At 36.4% G+C, this 18081-nt stretch overlaps 1 protein-coding gene across 2 annotated transcripts in view; it reads right to left on the bottom strand.

Annotated features, from left to right (window-relative positions):
• Positions 1-18081, bottom strand: part of LOC123702031 (collagen alpha-1(IX) chain-like) — a 32905-nt gene that overhangs the window by 8723 nt on the left and 6101 nt on the right. For both annotated transcript variants that reach the window (XM_045649688.1, XM_045649687.1), the window contains exons 4-7: positions 17814-18006; positions 17546-17623; positions 17157-17243; positions 16773-16841 (exon numbers count right to left, since the gene is read on the bottom strand). In XM_045649688.1, coding sequence (XP_045505644.1) covers positions 16773-16841; positions 17157-17243; positions 17546-17623; positions 17814-18006 — 427 coding nt within the window. The remainder of the gene's footprint in view (positions 1-16772; positions 16842-17156; positions 17244-17545; positions 17624-17813; positions 18007-18081) is intronic.

Consider the following 18081-nt stretch of genomic DNA (forward strand, 5'->3'; position numbering starts at 1 on the left):
TATCGCGTGCAGTTGAGTTCTACAGTTCCTGATACTTTTTAGAAATAGTTCTGGCGTTTTTACCTGAAAAAACGACATTTGAAAAAATAACTTAGCAGAGCATTTTTAGCGGATCAAAAAAATAATGTGAGTTCTTATCGCGTGCAGTTGAGTTCTAGAGTTATATATATATACTGATACTTTTCAGAAATAGTTCGCAGAACTTTTCACGATATGCTGCTGTGTTGTACAAGCGTTGTTACATAATATATAATTTAAGTGATTCGACATGCTGAAGATGGGCGATTTTTCGATCGTAATTGTTTTTTTTTTTTTCAATTTATTCGACGCATTTTATACCGTTTCGGGAAAGACTTCAAAAGTTACGCTTCACTACCCGTTGAATTCTCTTTAAATTCCGGCTTCCTAGCTACAATATTACATTACCATAATAAATAACCCTTTCTTAATGCAACATAATATCAACATATCAACAATGCATAATATCTATGTACTTGTATTTTGAATGTTTGGTTAATTGAGATAATGATAATAAGTATTTAATTTTGTATTTATGGTGAATAAATGATTATGATTATGATTAAAAAATGATTATGATTATGATTAAAAAATGATTATGATTTCTCAACTGTTTGTTACATTGGCGAAATCGTTAAAACCGCAAAAAAAAAAATTTGGATTCTCAATCTCGGCACTACCCAAAGCCAACAACGGGGACGTGTTGAGAACTTGCTTCGTTTTATTAGTTTTTGTTTTTTAATATTTTTTTTTACGTTTTATTGTTGATTTTTTTTGTCTTCATACACCCTTTTTTATATTTTTTGTTTTTGTTTTTTTTTTTGTTTTCTATACTTTTTATTATTTTTTTATGTTTTTTTGTAGACTTTTTTGTTTTCGTTCAATCTTTTTTAATTATATTCATGACCACACTTTTATTCTTAACGATATGATATTTAAAACTTATTCTTATTACATAGCCCGTCTTCATTATACGTGTTAAATTAAAATAAAATTATTACGCCTTCAAGTCTCATGTATTGCAAAATATATATTCATGACATACTAATTACTTACTTATTTATGATAATATTATTGGCACCCATTAAATTATATAAATATTATTGTGCACTCCATCATATTGCTTTTGCTTAAAATTTAAAGCACTTGTAATACGTTTTTATGCTTCAAAAATCATAACTATAAAACTATAGCCGAAATTCTTCATTGGTTAATAAACTTAAGCTAAACTGTATTTTCTCCTTTGCATAACATAATATTGTAAATACATTTTAATTAAAATTTTAAATAAGACGCGTTACTATAGTAGAAATCTTTTTATTTTTGTAAGTATTTTGTTTTACTACTTTTCCGAAGATTATTGTGTAACTTTCTCTGAAATACAAGTAGGTAATATACATATTCAAAAAAAAAATTATACAATTATAACCAGGTAGACATTAATATCTGTTGTTTTACTTTTACTCACAACCGTTGGCAATAATTATAATATTACGACCCGCCCCGGCTTCGCACGGATGCATTCCTGATACTAAATCTGTAATATCTTCGAAAATATTCATTTAAAATTTAAATCATATTATGCTGTAAAGGGCCATATGGATGCTATTATAATATATGTTAATGGAAATATATGTAATCTGTCATTGTATAAAATTCCTAGGAAATGTATGTAATTCCTTAAATCGCACGGAAATGAGTGAAATAAATTATTTTATACACATTTCCTAGGAAATCTATACATTTCCTAAATAGCAATCGGAAATGTAAAACATCTAAGATATTGGAAGGTACTTGGGACGAGGGGTATGTATGTCGCAGTCGGATTGTATAATCCGCCGTATTACAAACGGCCAGCATTTTATTTAATATGCCGAAAATTCGTAATCAGAAATTTTTGGTTTGGATAAGGGGGTGGGTTAGGTTAGGTTCCTGTTTTTTAAAACTACACAGAAATAGGAGCCCCACGAAGTGGGGCTCCGTCGGCTCGCGACCGTCTTTTTGTAGAATTTTGGAATAAGACGAATTTCGGCAAATTACAAAATGCCGGCTGTTTGTAATACAATCCGACTGCGACATGTACACGGGGACAGCGGGACGAAGGGACTGATTACTTAACAAATGAAAATATGATTGTCTGGAAGAAATCGCTATTTAGCGATAAGGTCGCCGTTTGTTATAATGTATCCTAGGTAAAGTCTCAATTTGTAATTTATCTTGAGCAATAAAGCATAAATAAATAAATAAATAAATAAATAAAATAAATAAATAATTTGCTTGAATATAAGTTGAAGTTAAGTTGAACATATTATTAGATCTAGACACGCGGCAGCGTGTCAAGCCGAGTTCAAGCGAAGAGAACTGGCGAGCAGCAGCCGTGTGTATATTTACACGAACCATTTCGAGCCACTTTTCACCCCCTTATAACTCGAAAACTATTTCAGTTATATAAACCAAATTTGGTACATATCAAGAGGACCTCAAGATAAACAAGAACCTTAAATTTCATAAATACAGATTAAACAGTTGCGTAGATATTAATATCCAAAAATCGCAATTTTTAAGACTGACTGACTTATAGACATATACAAAACCCACTTCCAGATGACCTACAAAGTTCAAATTTTGTAATCAACTAGGTAATAGTGAGTGTACAAAGGAAAAAATCAGAAAATACTGAATTTATCTGTATTTAATTTTTTTTTCAATGACATTAATTTTGTTTGTATGGAAAAATGGAAAAGTTTATAAAAATAGAAAATATTATATTCATCTTACTAGTCTTAAAAAATAGATCAAAACTAGTCAGTGGCCGAAAAAAATTTTGAAATCCATCAATAAATGACTGAGATATAGATTATTGAAGTTTACATATTTTAGCGCGAAACATCTGTAGATTCGATGCGCCTCTGACATCACACTCACTCGCGCTAGTATCGCTAGGGCGGATTACTTCGATTGCATGATTTCTTTATTCAAAACTGTTATTAAACGTAAAATAAAAGAAAATTGTAATAAAAATATTGCTCATACAGTTAAAAATAATATATAATTTTACAAATTCACATTTCTTTATTCTTTATTTATGAGTGTTTAGTTTATTTTTAATTTCAGTGTAATGGAAGAAGGCTTTGTCGAAGGTCGAAATGGTTTAATTTGCGTAATATTAATATTAATATAATAACTCAGCCCCCGGAATCACAGACACAATAGAAAATCTATTGTGTTGTGGTCTCATTGGGCCGCTCGGTGGTCAATGGGATAAGTGAAACATCTTTAGGCGCGTTTAGAGTAAAATTTCAAAATCTCGTCATGGCAATACCGTAACGTCATGGAGTAAAGCGACGATTCTTCTACAACGATCTTTGCATCTTTGTAATAGTGTGTGTACATATTCACGCTGGATGTTTAGAAAATCATGTAATCATTTAAACAGAAAACGAGTTTAAAAAATTGCAGATAATGACGGGGCAATGTGCGCTGACATTCATAACATACAAGAAAATATAGAAAATAATACTAAACAAACCATACAAAGAATCCACAAGAAAAAATATTAAAAAATCGTATATAAAAAGTATTATATTCATAAAGTAAAACAAATTTGCAGAGTAATTTTCTGTACAAAAAGTAATGATATCCCACCAAAAACATAAATGTAAAATTTGGAGCCGAGTTCAATCGTTGTCTTAATTTGCCAAAAAATAAATGAGATCTAAATGTGTGCCAAGTTCTGCAGACAGTCCAGAAATTTATTTACAAAGATGTATTAAGTTCTTAGGGTGACTGAAAACTCAATTGTTTTATTTTCCCTTAGAGAACAATGTTTATTCCAAAATATAACTTTTTTAATTTGAATAATATAATTATTTTCACAAAAAACAACTAATGACCTATGGAACCCCATAATTTGATGAGGCTAGTTTTTAGAACCTCACAAAATATAAACAGTATGTAAAACTAGCCTCATCAAATTATGAGGTTCAATAGGTCATTAGTTGTTTTTTGTGAAAATAATTATATTATTCAAATTAAAAAAGTTATATTTTGGAATAAACATTGTTCTCTAAGGGAAAATAAAACAATTGAGTTTTCAGTCAACCTAAGAACTTAATACATCTTTGTAAATAAATTTCTGGACTGTCTGCAGAACTTGGCACACATTTAGATCTCATTTCTTTTTTGGCAAATTAAGACAACGATTGAACTCGGCTCCAAATTTTACATTTATGTTTTTGGTGGGATATTATTTTACGGTAAGACTGTTACCCGATTGTCTCAATAAGTGCTATAATAAAAAAATAACAACGTGTTTTATTACAGAAATCATTTACTTTTTACATTTCCTAATACGATATTGGAATTATATACAATTCCGAGGAAGACTATACATTTCCTAGTATATCTATGCATTAAATAGTTAATTAAACAACATTTTATACATTTCCTAAATGGTATCAGAATTGTACACATTTCCTAGGATTTGTATACAATTCCTTGATTTCATACATTTGCGATAACATAGTACATATGTTAACGGAAATGTATGTAATCCGTCATTCTATAAAATTCCTAGGAAATGAATGTAATTTCTAAAATCGCACGGAAATGTGTGAAAATCATTTTTTCAAATGTCGTTTTTTCAGGTAAAAACGCCAGAACTATTTCTAAAAAGTATCAGGAACTCTAGAACTCAACTGCACGCGATAAGAACTCACATTATTTTTTTGATCCGCTAAAAATGCTCTGCTAAGTTATTTTTTCAAATGTCGTTTTTTCAGGTAAAAACGCCAGAACTATTTCTAAAAAGTATCAGGAACTCTAGAACTCAACTGCACGCGATAAGAACTCACATTATTTTTTTGATCTGCTAAAAATGCTCTGCTAAGTTATTTTTTCAAATGTCGTTTTTTCAGGTAAAAACGCCAGAACTATTTCTAAAAAGTATCAGGAACTCTAGAACTCAACTGCACGCGATAAGAACTCACATTATTTTTTTGATCCGCTAAAAATTATCTAGTACGGGAAGTTGGCAGATCATTTTTTCAAATGTCGTTTTTTCAGGTAAAAACGCCAGAACTATTTCTAAAAAGTATCAGGAACTCTAGAACTCAACTGCACGCGATAAGAACTCACATTATTTTTTTGATCTGCTAAAAATGCTCTGCTACGGGAAGTTGGCAGATCATTGTTTCAAATGTCGTTTTTTCAGGTAAAAACGCCAGAACTATTTCTAAAAAGTATCAGGAACTATAGAACTCAACTGCACGCGATAAGAACTCACATTATTTTTTTGATCTGCTAAAAATGCTCTGCTAAGTTCACGGACATAAAAATTGTCTAATTTAGCATCATTTTAGTAAGCAGTCATGTTAAATTTGTTATTTCCCTAATACTTTATCATTTTTCAACAAGTTTTCAATAAACAGATTTAACAAGTAAGGTAACCATGATGACGAGTTTTTATGGATAGCGAAGAGAATATATTGTAATAACAATATTATGATGAAAATTTAGAACACCATTTTAAAGATTGTTACTAGTAATGAAACAACACATGACATCGGTATTGCACTCACATGTAGTTATAAGATTGTTCGTTTTTACATTGAAATTTATACTTTTTTAACTTACCTCATATTTTTTGTTTTACGTATTTCAGCTTTCCAAAAAGTAAAATAAAAAGAAATATATGTGCCCATCAAGGTTACTGAGGATTACCAGGACCCAGAAAAAAATACCTTTTTAAAAATAAACTTTGTAAAGTTAGCTGAAATTTGTGCAAGGTTTATAAACAGTTTTTCTTTGATGATTCTGGCTTGAAATTGACCCGTCGAAGCAACGCGTTTAAGGGCCGATTTTTCAATGCCCAGATAAACAGCTAGATAGACTTTATTCTTCAGTTAACAAAATATTCAATTTTTCAATAGACGAATAGGACTTATCTATCGAATAACTACGTTATTTGAGGAATAAATCTATCTGCTGCTCCAACGGCCAGATAGCGTGCTATTCGACGATTAGACGTTTGAGTTGACAACTGACGCGTCAAATTTGGGATATTTTCGTATGTAATAACATAGAGCGTAGAATTTTTACAATAAAGCCTCTTTCTATAAAATAATTATCAATTAAAATCATATTGAAATTGATGTTTTTGATAGTACCTACTGATGATCATGCCATTGAAAATTTGCCGGACGCTGCCTTTATGTCGTTTCCATCGTAAAATATATAAATTTTAACACAAATTTAATCAAAACTCTTTACTCGAATCAAAACAATAATCAACAATCATAGAACACAAGATAAACTTAAAATGCACTCCTGACGTGAGTCATAATGACGGTTGTTGACATATTGCAAGTTGACTCTATCCCGCTCTAACCTGACTAATTTAATATGTTTGTTTCGCCACTCCAAGAGCAGAGCTGCCAATATGGAAATATTTGGTCAGATAGTTATTCATCAAATAAATCACGATTGAAAAATAGGCGAGCCGTTATGAGTTAGATAAGCTATTGAATAAATCTATTCGAGGGGTAGTTATTAGACTGTTTATCTGGGCATTGAAAAATCGGCCCTAAAAAGAAGATCTGAGTAGCTAACAATTTGGTAAACAGCATCTGATGCAAAACACAACTTTCCTCTATTTACAAAGGATGTTAATGCTATTTATCGGTTCATATCCAAGCTTTGTAGCCAAAAATTATTTATAACTATCATTCTATACCAATTAAAATTGTATGTACCTACCTATAAAGTATGACCATAATATTATAATATAAATACTGTTAAAAATATATGTCGTTATTATTTATAGACCATGATTTTTAGTTTTTTCTACTTTGAAAAATCCTGAATTTACAAACCAGCGTGGTCACTCGACAGAAAGAGACAAAGAACATGACTGACGTCATTGAATGTCATAGTTTCTTGTTTCAAGTTAATGGTCATAGTGCAATCTCCAGTGTATTAGAGGATATAAGCTTCTTGGTTTTAACACAATTTGTGTGAAATTATTCAAAAAATATATACATTATTTAATTAAAAAAATATATCATATTGCTGGCCAGTTACAACTTTGTAGGTACCTACCGAGTTTAGTCTTGGTAGGTAATTATCAATATCAATCATCATCATCAATCATCAATACATATAATAAAATTCTAGAAAAGCGGTGTCTGTACAATGAAAATATGGAAAAAAAAATTAGCAGGTGTTATTACTAAATCGACCCCAAACCCAAAACTGTAGTTAAAAAAAATTTTGTCTGTTTGTCTGTTTGTCTGTATGTTCGTGCACGCTAATCTCAGAAACGGCTTATCCGATTTAGATGCGGTTTTCACTAATATATTGGAGTAATCTTCATTTAACATTTAGTGTTTATTTCATGTCAATCGGTTCGTAAACAAAAAAGTTATGACCATTTAAGTATTCACGGCGAACATTTGCTAAGGCATTCTATTTATTGTACACTGTACAGTGTACGATATATGTTATCTGTTACAGTTATTCCTATAAATATCCAGGTGATCATATCGAAAGTCCCCAAGGGTGGGGGGGAGTGGGGTAAGCTGAAGTAGTAGGGGGGAAGGGGTAAAATTAGAATTATGTTTTTTTCTAGGTAAATTTTATACATAAAATGTCCTTTAAATTATGTCGTATTATATTTTTAACTCCCGACGCATAAATATGGGTGATAAGTGTTTGACAACTATATGTGTATAATATATGTTTGTACTACCGTAGCTCGCTAACAGGTAATCCGAATTTGATGCGGTTTTTTTTGTTAGGCAGCATATTTTCAGACGCTGGTTCTTAGATAAAGTGTATCAAAATAGGTTCATCCATTTATTATATCTAGGTATATGGGGTAAAAGTGAAATGAAAGTGAACGACCAAATGAAAGTAACAATAAGTCAAATTTTATCAAAATCGGTTCATCCATTTATTTGATATATAGGTATAAAAGTGGTAATAAAAAATGAATTTTGTCAAATATACTCAAGTGACATATCAAATGAAAGGGCATGACGTGTAAATTATAATTAGACATATTTAATCAAAATCGGTTCATCCATTTATTATACCTATATACGGGTAAAAGTGGGAATGAAAAAAACGAATATTGTCAAATATACCCAAGTGACATATCAAATGAAAGTGCATAACGGGTGAAGTACAGTTAGTTATATTTTTATCCAATTCGGTTAATCCATTTATTAGATTAGGTACAGCGGTAAAAGTGGGAATGAACAATAATCGAATGTGGTCAAATAATATACTCAAGCGGGGCATATGAAAGGGCAAAGTGTGAATTACAATTAGTCATATTTTATCGAAATCAGTTCATCCGTTTATTACATTTAGGGCACTTTAGGGGCGACAGTGGGTATAAATAAACCAAATGGAGCATCAAACTACAGGATATGACGTGTACAATGTACATATAGGTACAATTAGATAATATGGTTTACATCAAAATTGGTTCTGCCATTTACTAGGGGTGGAAAGGGAAGAGTCTGTGAAAGAAGTCAAAGTCAAAAGGAGTCAAATATACCCAAGTGCCATATCAAATGAAAGTGCATAACGGGTGAAGTACAGTTAGTTATATTTTCATCCAATTCGGTTAATCCATTTATTAGATTACAGCGGTAAAAGTGGGAATGAACAATAATCGAATGTGGTCAAATAATATACTCAGGCGGGGCATATGAAAGGGCAAAGTGTGAATTACAATTAGTCATATTTTATCGAAATCGGTTCATCCGTTTATTACATTTAGGGCACTTTAGGGGCGACAGTGGGTATAAATAAACCAAATGGAGCATCAAACGACAGGATATGACGTGTACAATGTACATATAGGTACAATTAGATAATATGGTTTACATCAAAATTGGTTCTGCCATTTACTAGGGGTGGAAAGGGAAGGGTTGAAAGTCTGTGAAAGAAGAGGAGATATGGGAGCGAGAGGATAGCCACACCCTGGAAATTTTGAACTCTACTCAAAGCCACATAGGCCTGGCCCTTGGAATTTTTTTTCTTAAATATACCACTTCTTTTGCCACTGTGGTCCATTACAATTTGGGCACGGTTACGGCCCAAATCAATATGATGTAGGAATGTAATATGGAGGTACATTTGATAGTTCGGTCTCGCTCACTTGAAAATATTACATGAAAATAAGAAACCGAAGTTTAAAAATTTTAAAATTAAAAAAAAAAAATCCCAAAGCAACGAAGATAAAGGAATAAATCATTTTTCAAACTTCCCGACGATCTTAAAAATTAAGTACCATTATAAAAAAAATATTTATAGAGGTATATATGATATATTATGATAATGTTGGCATGGCAGCCCCGACGACTTTGTTTTTTTTTTATAAATATTTAAAATGGTATTCATTTTTAAAGATCGTCGGGAAGTTTGTGAAATTATTTATTCCTTTTTCTATGCACTTTTCTTCGTTGCGTTGGGTTTTTTTTTTATTTAATTTTTATTGCACGGTCTAAACGGTTTAGTTACTACAGGCGTGAGACAGGAAAGATCTGATTTGGATTTGGTGCTGGATTTGATAAAAACTGAGTATCGATTAAGCTGATCAGTTGCTGCACGATACCTACATTGTTAATAACATCCATACAAGGAAGGAAGAAATTTGCTCGCCTCCCCCCTGGTGCTTAAAAATAATATGACATAATTTAAAAGAAATACGTGGAAAATTAATTAGGCATTTATTTTTTTTATTTTTTAGCTCAGTTCGGTAATAAATTTTACTATCAGTTCTTTTAATTATTTATGGTAGTACGTGTTTACTCAATAATTAATTTAATTAGTAACTACTATGCAGTCACTATTCCACGCGGACGAAGTCGCGGGCACAGCTAGTATTTAATAAATACAAAGTTTACTATTATTAAATTAACTTATTGTTAACAATTATACAAATATAATATTATGTAAATAATATATATCATATAAATAATATGAATTAAATTTTAATAAAATTCAGAGAGTAACAGAATTTTACCCTCTAGTAACGTTTCTTAAGAGAGTTCCGTTCACGCAGTGCTCGCAAGCGGTCGTGTACTTGATAAAATTAACGATCAAAGGCTCACGTACGCAAATATAAAACTTAAGTCAGTGAAACTTGTGGTCAAAGTTGCGCGAAGACGTCACAAATCGTGAATATCTGACCGTGTGGAGAGATCGCCCCGCCACCCATATTTCACCTATGCGCGATAAGGACAGTGGCTATAATAATTGCTGTCTCGCCCGACTGCCGCTACTTCATTTGCGTAAACAGAGGATACCTGCTATACTATAAAACATCGATCAAACAACAAAGAATATAGTGTACAAATCGACACGAACTTGAAATATATGTGAATTTTAATAAAAATCACCCTATTAATATATTATTTTAGAAGACACCGCCGCAACCGCAGCATTCAAAATAGGATCGGAAGACCGCAATCTAAGGGGATTGTACATTTATTTTAAGCAATAATTTGTTTTACAGACCTGCAGTAGCCCCTATTGGAGCTACTGTTTAATTGTTATAAGTGTAATTGTAAATCGGAGAGCATAGGAATATCCCCTATATAATTATCTGTGCCTATTTATATATGTAAGTATATATATTATAAACACACCACAAAGTATTTATTATTATTATTTTTTATATTTTATTAGGTTAGGTCAGTTTTTCCCTATTGGGGCAACTGTTAGGTTACTTGTTTGACTGTTTAGAAATAACTATTGTAAGTGCATATTATAATTATTTTATGACTCCTTATCTTTGACTTTTACTTTTTTGAGAAATAATTAGTATATTATTATTTTACACAACTGACTCCCTATTGGAGCAATTGTTTAGATTAGTGTTATATATATTATATACATTTTACTTGTTTGACCCTTTAGAAATAATTATTATTGTAAGTATTATAATTATTTTATGACTTTATCTTTGACTTTTTACTTTATTGAGATTATAATTTTATACAACTGTCTCCCTATTGGAGCAATTGTTTAGATTAGTGTTTTGACAATTACATAATATTGACAATCTATATTATTAGTAATATAACTTTATTTTATTTCTTTAACATTTTTATTATTATAAGTTCTGACTCAACTCATAACGATGTTCCACACACCCCAAAAACGTATAAACGACACGAATGACGAGACAACGACTACGACAAGACCTGAGACATCCGTAGTGCGGAAAAGCATTGACAAACTGGAGGCTCTGAATTCTATCGTTTCACCCCCCACCCGAGCGCCACCAGCTCTGAAAAAGAAAATCAGTAAGAGGCAAGCTGAGGACAAGGAGGGAAGCCCATCTGCAACGACCGCTATAAAAAGCACCAAGTTGATTGAGGGTAAAGCTTGTCTACAAAAAGCTAAAAATCACATAAGGGACTCCCGAAATATGAAAGTAGAAAGGAAAGAGGGACTCATCGTAGGGGTAGACAGGCTCTATCAAATAATTAAAGAGTTGGATGCAGAACTCACTAGTGCTAGGGCTAGGAGCGCTGGAGGACAGGGGAGGGACTCTTTACATCCCCCCCAGCCGTCCAACGCAAGTCCTACGATATTTGACGACGTACTGGTGAGGAATACGAATTTACAAGAAAGCATGAATGAGAGAATGAAAGAAATGACGAAAAGGATGGAAGAGATGAGCGGAAGTATTAAAGAGAGTGAAGTAAGAATGGAAAGGCTAAGCTCGTTGTTGGAGAGCAATATGACTGTCGCCAAAACGGCAAGTTATGCGGCCGTTGCTTCGAGAGGAGTCGCTGAGCGTCTCCCCGAAACAAGGGCCCTACATTCAGTCGTGGTGTCCTCCAAGGACGAACAAGAAACGGGAGAAGACGTATTGGAGAAGATTAGGAAGACTGTGGACGCAAAAGATGGATGGGTAAAAGTGGAAAGAGTAAGAAAGGTTAAAAATAGAAAAGTAGTCGTCGGCTGTGTGAGCGAAGAAGAAAGAGATAAAGTGAAAGAGAGATTGGGAAAGAATGAGGGATTAGTTGTGGAAGAAGTGAAAAACAAGAGCCCTCTTCTGGTCTTCAGGGATGTGATGAAGTGTGACACTGGCGACTTCATCACTGCGCTAAAGAACCAGAATGCAGACATCCTTGAGGGCTTGAAAGGGGAAGAGCGAAAGGTTGAAGTAGCGTATGTGATGGGAGCGAGGAACCCCCTCCAGAACCACGTGGTGGTGAGAGCGAGCCCACAGGTATGGAGGAGATGGATGAATGAGAGATACGCCCACATAGGGTTGGGAAGAGTAAAAGTGATGGACCACAGTCCGCTGGTGCAGTGCTCCCGCTGCCTGGGGTATGGGCACACAAAGCGCGTGTGTAGTGAAGAGCAGGTACGATGCAGCCACTGCGCCGGTCCTCATATGAGGACTGAATGCGACAAGTGGCTGCGGGGAGAAGCGCCTCAGTGCATTAATTGCACGAAGGCCAAGAAAGGTAGCGTGAAGCACAGTGCCTTTGACCGTGAATGTGTGGAACGAAAGAGGTGGGACGCTCTAGCCAGGTCGGCGGTAGCGTATTGCTGAGGTTGTCCAAGGTGAGTACTTCCAGTACCGAATATTGCAGGCCAACCTCCAGCGGAGCCAAATCGCCACTAAGGAGCTATTGCTCGAGGCCACCAAGCGTAAGGCTTGCGTAGCGTTACTTCAAGAGCCCTACGTGGGTGGGGCACGGAGTGTGAGGACATACAATGGAGTGAGGGTCTTCCAGAGCGATGGGGAAGGGGGCGGTGTAGTTAAGGCGTGTATTGTAGTACTCGACGACTCACTGGACGTCGAGCTACACGCACGCCTGAGCAACAACAACATTGTTGTGGCCACCCTCAGAACCAAAGCATGGGAGATGATTGTAGTGTCCTTCTACTTCGAGCCCGATAAGCCAGTAGGGCCCTACCTGGACAATCTTATGCGGATAGGAAGAAAGTTAGGTTCCAATAGGATGGTCCTGGGAGGTGATGCGAATGCAAAGAGCCCGTGGTGGGGTGGCGACAAGGAGGACCAGCGAGGTAGGGATGTGTCTGCTGTACTGGAAGCAATGGGTATGCACATACTCAACACCGGGGACATCCCGACATTCGATACCATCAGAGGGGGGAAAAGATACTCCAGCTACGTGGATGTGACAGCATGCTCCGACGATCTGCTGAACCGAGTGGGCGACTGGAGAGTAGAGGAGGGTCTCACGAGCTCGGACCACAACGGCATATCATTCGGCATCAGACAACAGAAATCCACAGGCACGAACATAGTACGAACTACACGCATATTTAACACACGCAAGGCAAACTGGACTCAGTTTCATGAGAAACTGACTCAGCTGATGTCGGACAGACAATTGACTGCACACGACATAGACACAATACACAGCACACAACAAATAGACGAGGCAATAGACAGTTACACACAAGCAATCACACAGACATGCAGAGACACTATGCCGACCAAAAAACACACACAAAAATTCAATTTGTCTTGGTGGAATGATGAGCTCGCGCAGATGAAAAAGGAAGTTGCCATGAGGAGACGCAGGATCCGAAACGCAGCTCCTGTTCGCAGAAACCGCGTTGTTGGATTGTATCTTGAACAAAAGGAGAAGTATGAAAAGGCTGTGAAAGATGCGCAATGTGAGAGCTGGAAGGAGTTTTGCCGGAAACAGGATAGAGAGGGGGTCTGGGAGGGCATCTACAGGGTGCTGAACAGAGCCGGTAGGAGAGAGGAGGATCTGCCCCTCACGAAGGGCGGTGAAACCCTCGACGCCCGAAGCTCTGCAGAATTGTTGGCGGAGACTTTCTACCCCGTGGACTTGGAGAGTGGTGAAAGTGAGGAACATCGTCTGACGCGCCGGCGGGCGGAGTCCTTGGACATCGAACCGCCGATGGGTCCGGACGATCCTCCTTTCATCATGGAGGAGTTGAAGGGAGCCGTTAGGTCCTTCAATCCCAAGAAAGCCCCCGGGGCGGACGGCCTCACGGCCGACATCTGCCAGCACGCTGTAGATTGTAACCCGGAGTGGTTCCTTGCGCTGTTGAACAGGTGCCTCACTGTCGCCTACTTCCCCAAACAGTGGAAGTGGGCGACTGTGGTGGTCCTGAGAAAGCCGGGCAGGGAATCATACCGGGTACCGAAAGCCTATCGACCGATCGGTCTCTTACCTGTTCTCGGCAAAATCTTCGAAAAGATGTTGGTCGCCCGACTCAGGTTCTACTTGCTGCCCAAAATAAGCCCCTATCAGTATGGTTTCATGCCACAGAGGAGCACCGAAGACGCCCTCTATAGACTAGTGAGCCATATCAGAAATAAGAGGGAGGAGAAGAAGATTTCTGTTGTGGTTTCGCTGGACATAGAGGGAGCTTTCGACAGCGCCTGGTGGCCAGCCATAAAGGTGCGGTTGGCTGAAGTTGGGTGTCCGGTGAACATGAGGCGGGTGATCAGCAGCTACCTGAGTGAAAGGGGAGTGAATTTAAGGTATGCAGGTGTGGAAGTGAGTAGGGAGACCAACAAGGGGTGCGTACAGGGGTCCATAGGTGGACCGCTCCTGTGGGACCTCTTGTTGGATCCCCTGCTGTGGATGTTAGAGGAGATGGAAGTGTTCTGTCAGGCGTTTGCCGACGACATAGTGTTAGTATTTGATGGAGATACGGGTTTAGAAGTAGAGGTCAAAGCAAACCGCATATTAGGAAAAATTGACGAATGGGGTGTCAGAAATAAGCTGAAATTCGCGCCACACAAGACATGTGCCCTGCTCTCGACACGAAGACTAAAATATGACAAGCCACGACTTACAATGGGTAGTGTGGACATCCAATATTTCGATAATATTAAGATACTGGGCCTTATTATTGACGGCGGCCTGACATTCAATGACCATGTTGGGAACGTTTGCAAGAAGGCAATCGCCCGCTACAAGCTATTAGCGAGAGCAGCCAGAGTAAGTTGGGGGCTTAACCCCCAAGTAGTTAGGACTATATATATCGCAGTTATAGAACCAACTATTTTGTATGCATCAGCAGCGTGGGCATCCACAGCGGAAAAGATGGGGGTCCAAAAGAGGCTTAACACCGTTCAACGGGGTTTTGCCCAGAAGATCTGCAGAGCATATCGGACTGTCTCCCTGAACTCTGCGATGCTGTTGGCTGGGATACTCCCTCTTGATCTCAGGATACTCGAAGCTTCGAGGCTTTATGAGATCAAGAGGGGTGTGTCGCACCCGGCGGTGTTGAGGGACAGGGAGGTGGAACGAATGGCACCCGCGATTGAGGATCCACATCCGGCAGAGCAGGTAGAGCTGGGGTTCGGCTTGGTAGATGAGGACACCTATGCCGACGTGGTTGACAGCCACGTCCACAGGGTCTATACGGACGGCAGCAAGATTGAGGGTCGCGTTGGAGCCGCCCTTTCCGTATGGAAAGGTGAGGCCGAGACAAAGGCCATTAAGCTTGCGTTGCCACCGTATTGTACCGTCTATCAGGCTGAGCTCCTAGCGCTCAAAAGAGCAGTAGACATAGCCTGCAAGAGCGGAGCGGCAAAGGTCGGTGTCCTCAGCGACTCCAGATCGGCACTCCAGGCGGTTACCCTGAGTTCCCCTCATCCACTGGCTGTGCAAACACGGGCGGCCCTCCGAAAAGCTGCATTGCAGAGGCGGGAGGTCTCCCTGTTTTGGATTAAGGCGCACGCAGGGCTTAAGGGGAACGAACGGGCAGACGAGTTAGCCAAGGAGGCCGCCCTGGGGTTGAGGAGGAAACCGGATTACGATCTGTGTCCTGTTTCATTCGTCAAGCGTATTTTGAGACAGGATACGATCAGCGAATGGGATAGGAGATACGATGTAGGAGGAACGGCCGGAGTCACGAAGCTCTTTTTTCCAAGCGCTGCTGCTGCATACAAGGTAGTCAAGAAAATAGACATCACACACCACACCACACAAGTACTGACCGGTCACGGCGGATTCGCCTTCTACTTGAACAGATTCAAGCTGAAGGATAATCCGTCGTGTCTATGTCAGCCTGGAGTTGAGGAGACGGTTCCTCACCTGTTACTCGAGTGTCCAATTTTTGCAAAAAATAGATATGCTATTGAGCAAAAATTGGGCATGGCGATGACGGGTGAGAATCTGCCTTCCGCCCTGGGGGACAAGTGTAGGGATGCGTTCCTACAATATTGTAGAAATATTGTAGTCGTAGTGAACCAAAGGAATAGTGTGTGATATTAGTTTAGCTCTTTACTGTGATATAGGATTAGGAGTTGAATGTTTTTGTGCCGTGTTTTTTCTGAATTTTTAAGTAATTATTGTATTTTATTAGTAACTTATACCAGTATTTTTTATTATGTTTTAAAGTTTATATTGTATTTTTATTGTATTTTAATGTTATTCGTATAAAAAAAAAAAAAAAAAAAAAAAAAAAAAAAAAAAAAAAAAAAAAAAATTAAGCAAAAAATGTCTCTGGACTATAATCCAGAGGTGGCTCTAAAAAAAAAAAAAAAAAAAAAAAAAAAAAAAAAAAAAAAAAAAAAACGTTTCTTAAAAAAAAACATTAGGTAACTCGAAATTTGCACGCAAGAGTTTTTCAACGCATATTTTCATTTTTAAAGCGATTTTATCACAAATAGGTGAGATTCAATTCAAATATTCTTTCATCGGTATTAAATATGTACTACCTACATTTATGAGCGGCTCGTATAAAAAAGTTTTACTTACAATTTCTTCACAGCTCTCCTCAGTTAAATTAAAAACATTACAGCTTATTGATAACCATTGAAGATCTACCTGAAATTAAATATATTTTATAGTAACTATTATCATCCGCAATCACTTTTAGGTATTTAATCATGCAAATTTTATTATTCGCTTGCTTTCTCTTAACGATACAAGAAAGCTAATACATACCTATGTTATATTTTAGTTTACTAGTTATCTACTTTTAATAGACCTACTTAATTACGTTTTAAGTTGACAGAAATACGCAACAAGCATAAGAAAAGATAGCAAAAGTCTCTGGATATTATAATTGGAGTCTATTAATTAGATATTATAATATGAGTACGGTACGCATTAATATGAGTACAGTATTAAGAAACTTACGGGAGCCGGTGTTCCGTCATCATTCGATACAATGCTGACACTGGTAGCGTTGCTAAAGTTGTGTTTGTTTATCTCTTCTGGTTCTAACTGTAAAAACAATATACTATCATCATAATATTCAAACATAAAATAACCTTTAAAAGACGAACTGTCTCCTAGATTTTAAGTTTGGTTAAGTATTTTTTTGAATTAGTATTAATTAACGAAATGAATTGAATGTACCTAGGTACTTACGTAAAACATTAAACGCTAAACCCAACCTAAGAAAACAAATTAACTAGAGATGTGGTAAAGTTATTTAGAATAATTAAATTTGGTAATACTATTTTTATTATACAAATTATAACAAAAAGTTGTAATATAATGAATAATTTTAATAATAATTTTACCTCAACACAATCAACAGCAGCGTACACAGTATCATTGGATATTCCGACGTGGATTTTATGCCAGCCTGTTCTAAATAACTGAAATACAACATTTTTTCTAATAAACAATAAATAAAAAAACACATTTACACGTTACTATTATTTTTTATATTTATAATACCTATGTAGTGAAATAAAACACAAACATTTAAAATTGACGAAAAATATACCAAATCTGTTTCATACGTTCATCGTACAATTAACATTACTCAAATGTTTAATTACCAACCTCCGGACTAGAGAAGATAACTCTACTATTTTGCGCGAAAACCGCCAACTTCTTCACATGGGGTAGCAAAGTAAGAGAGAAGATTAAACTCTGAGCTCTGACTCTGATCAGACTCCATGGTCTTTGCTGGTTTCTCGCGTTGAATGTGGCTGTAATACTGAACCTTTCTGGTAGACCGTTTGGGAAGACCTTCCTGTAATACAGAAAAAATGTTTAATAAAATATTACATTATTAATACGTTAAACTCCATATGCGTGTTGATAAAGA

Source organism: Colias croceus, chromosome 22 (assembly GCF_905220415.1).
Source record: "Colias croceus chromosome 22, ilColCroc2.1".
Classification (NCBI taxonomy): domain Eukaryota; kingdom Metazoa; phylum Arthropoda; class Insecta; order Lepidoptera; family Pieridae; genus Colias; species Colias croceus.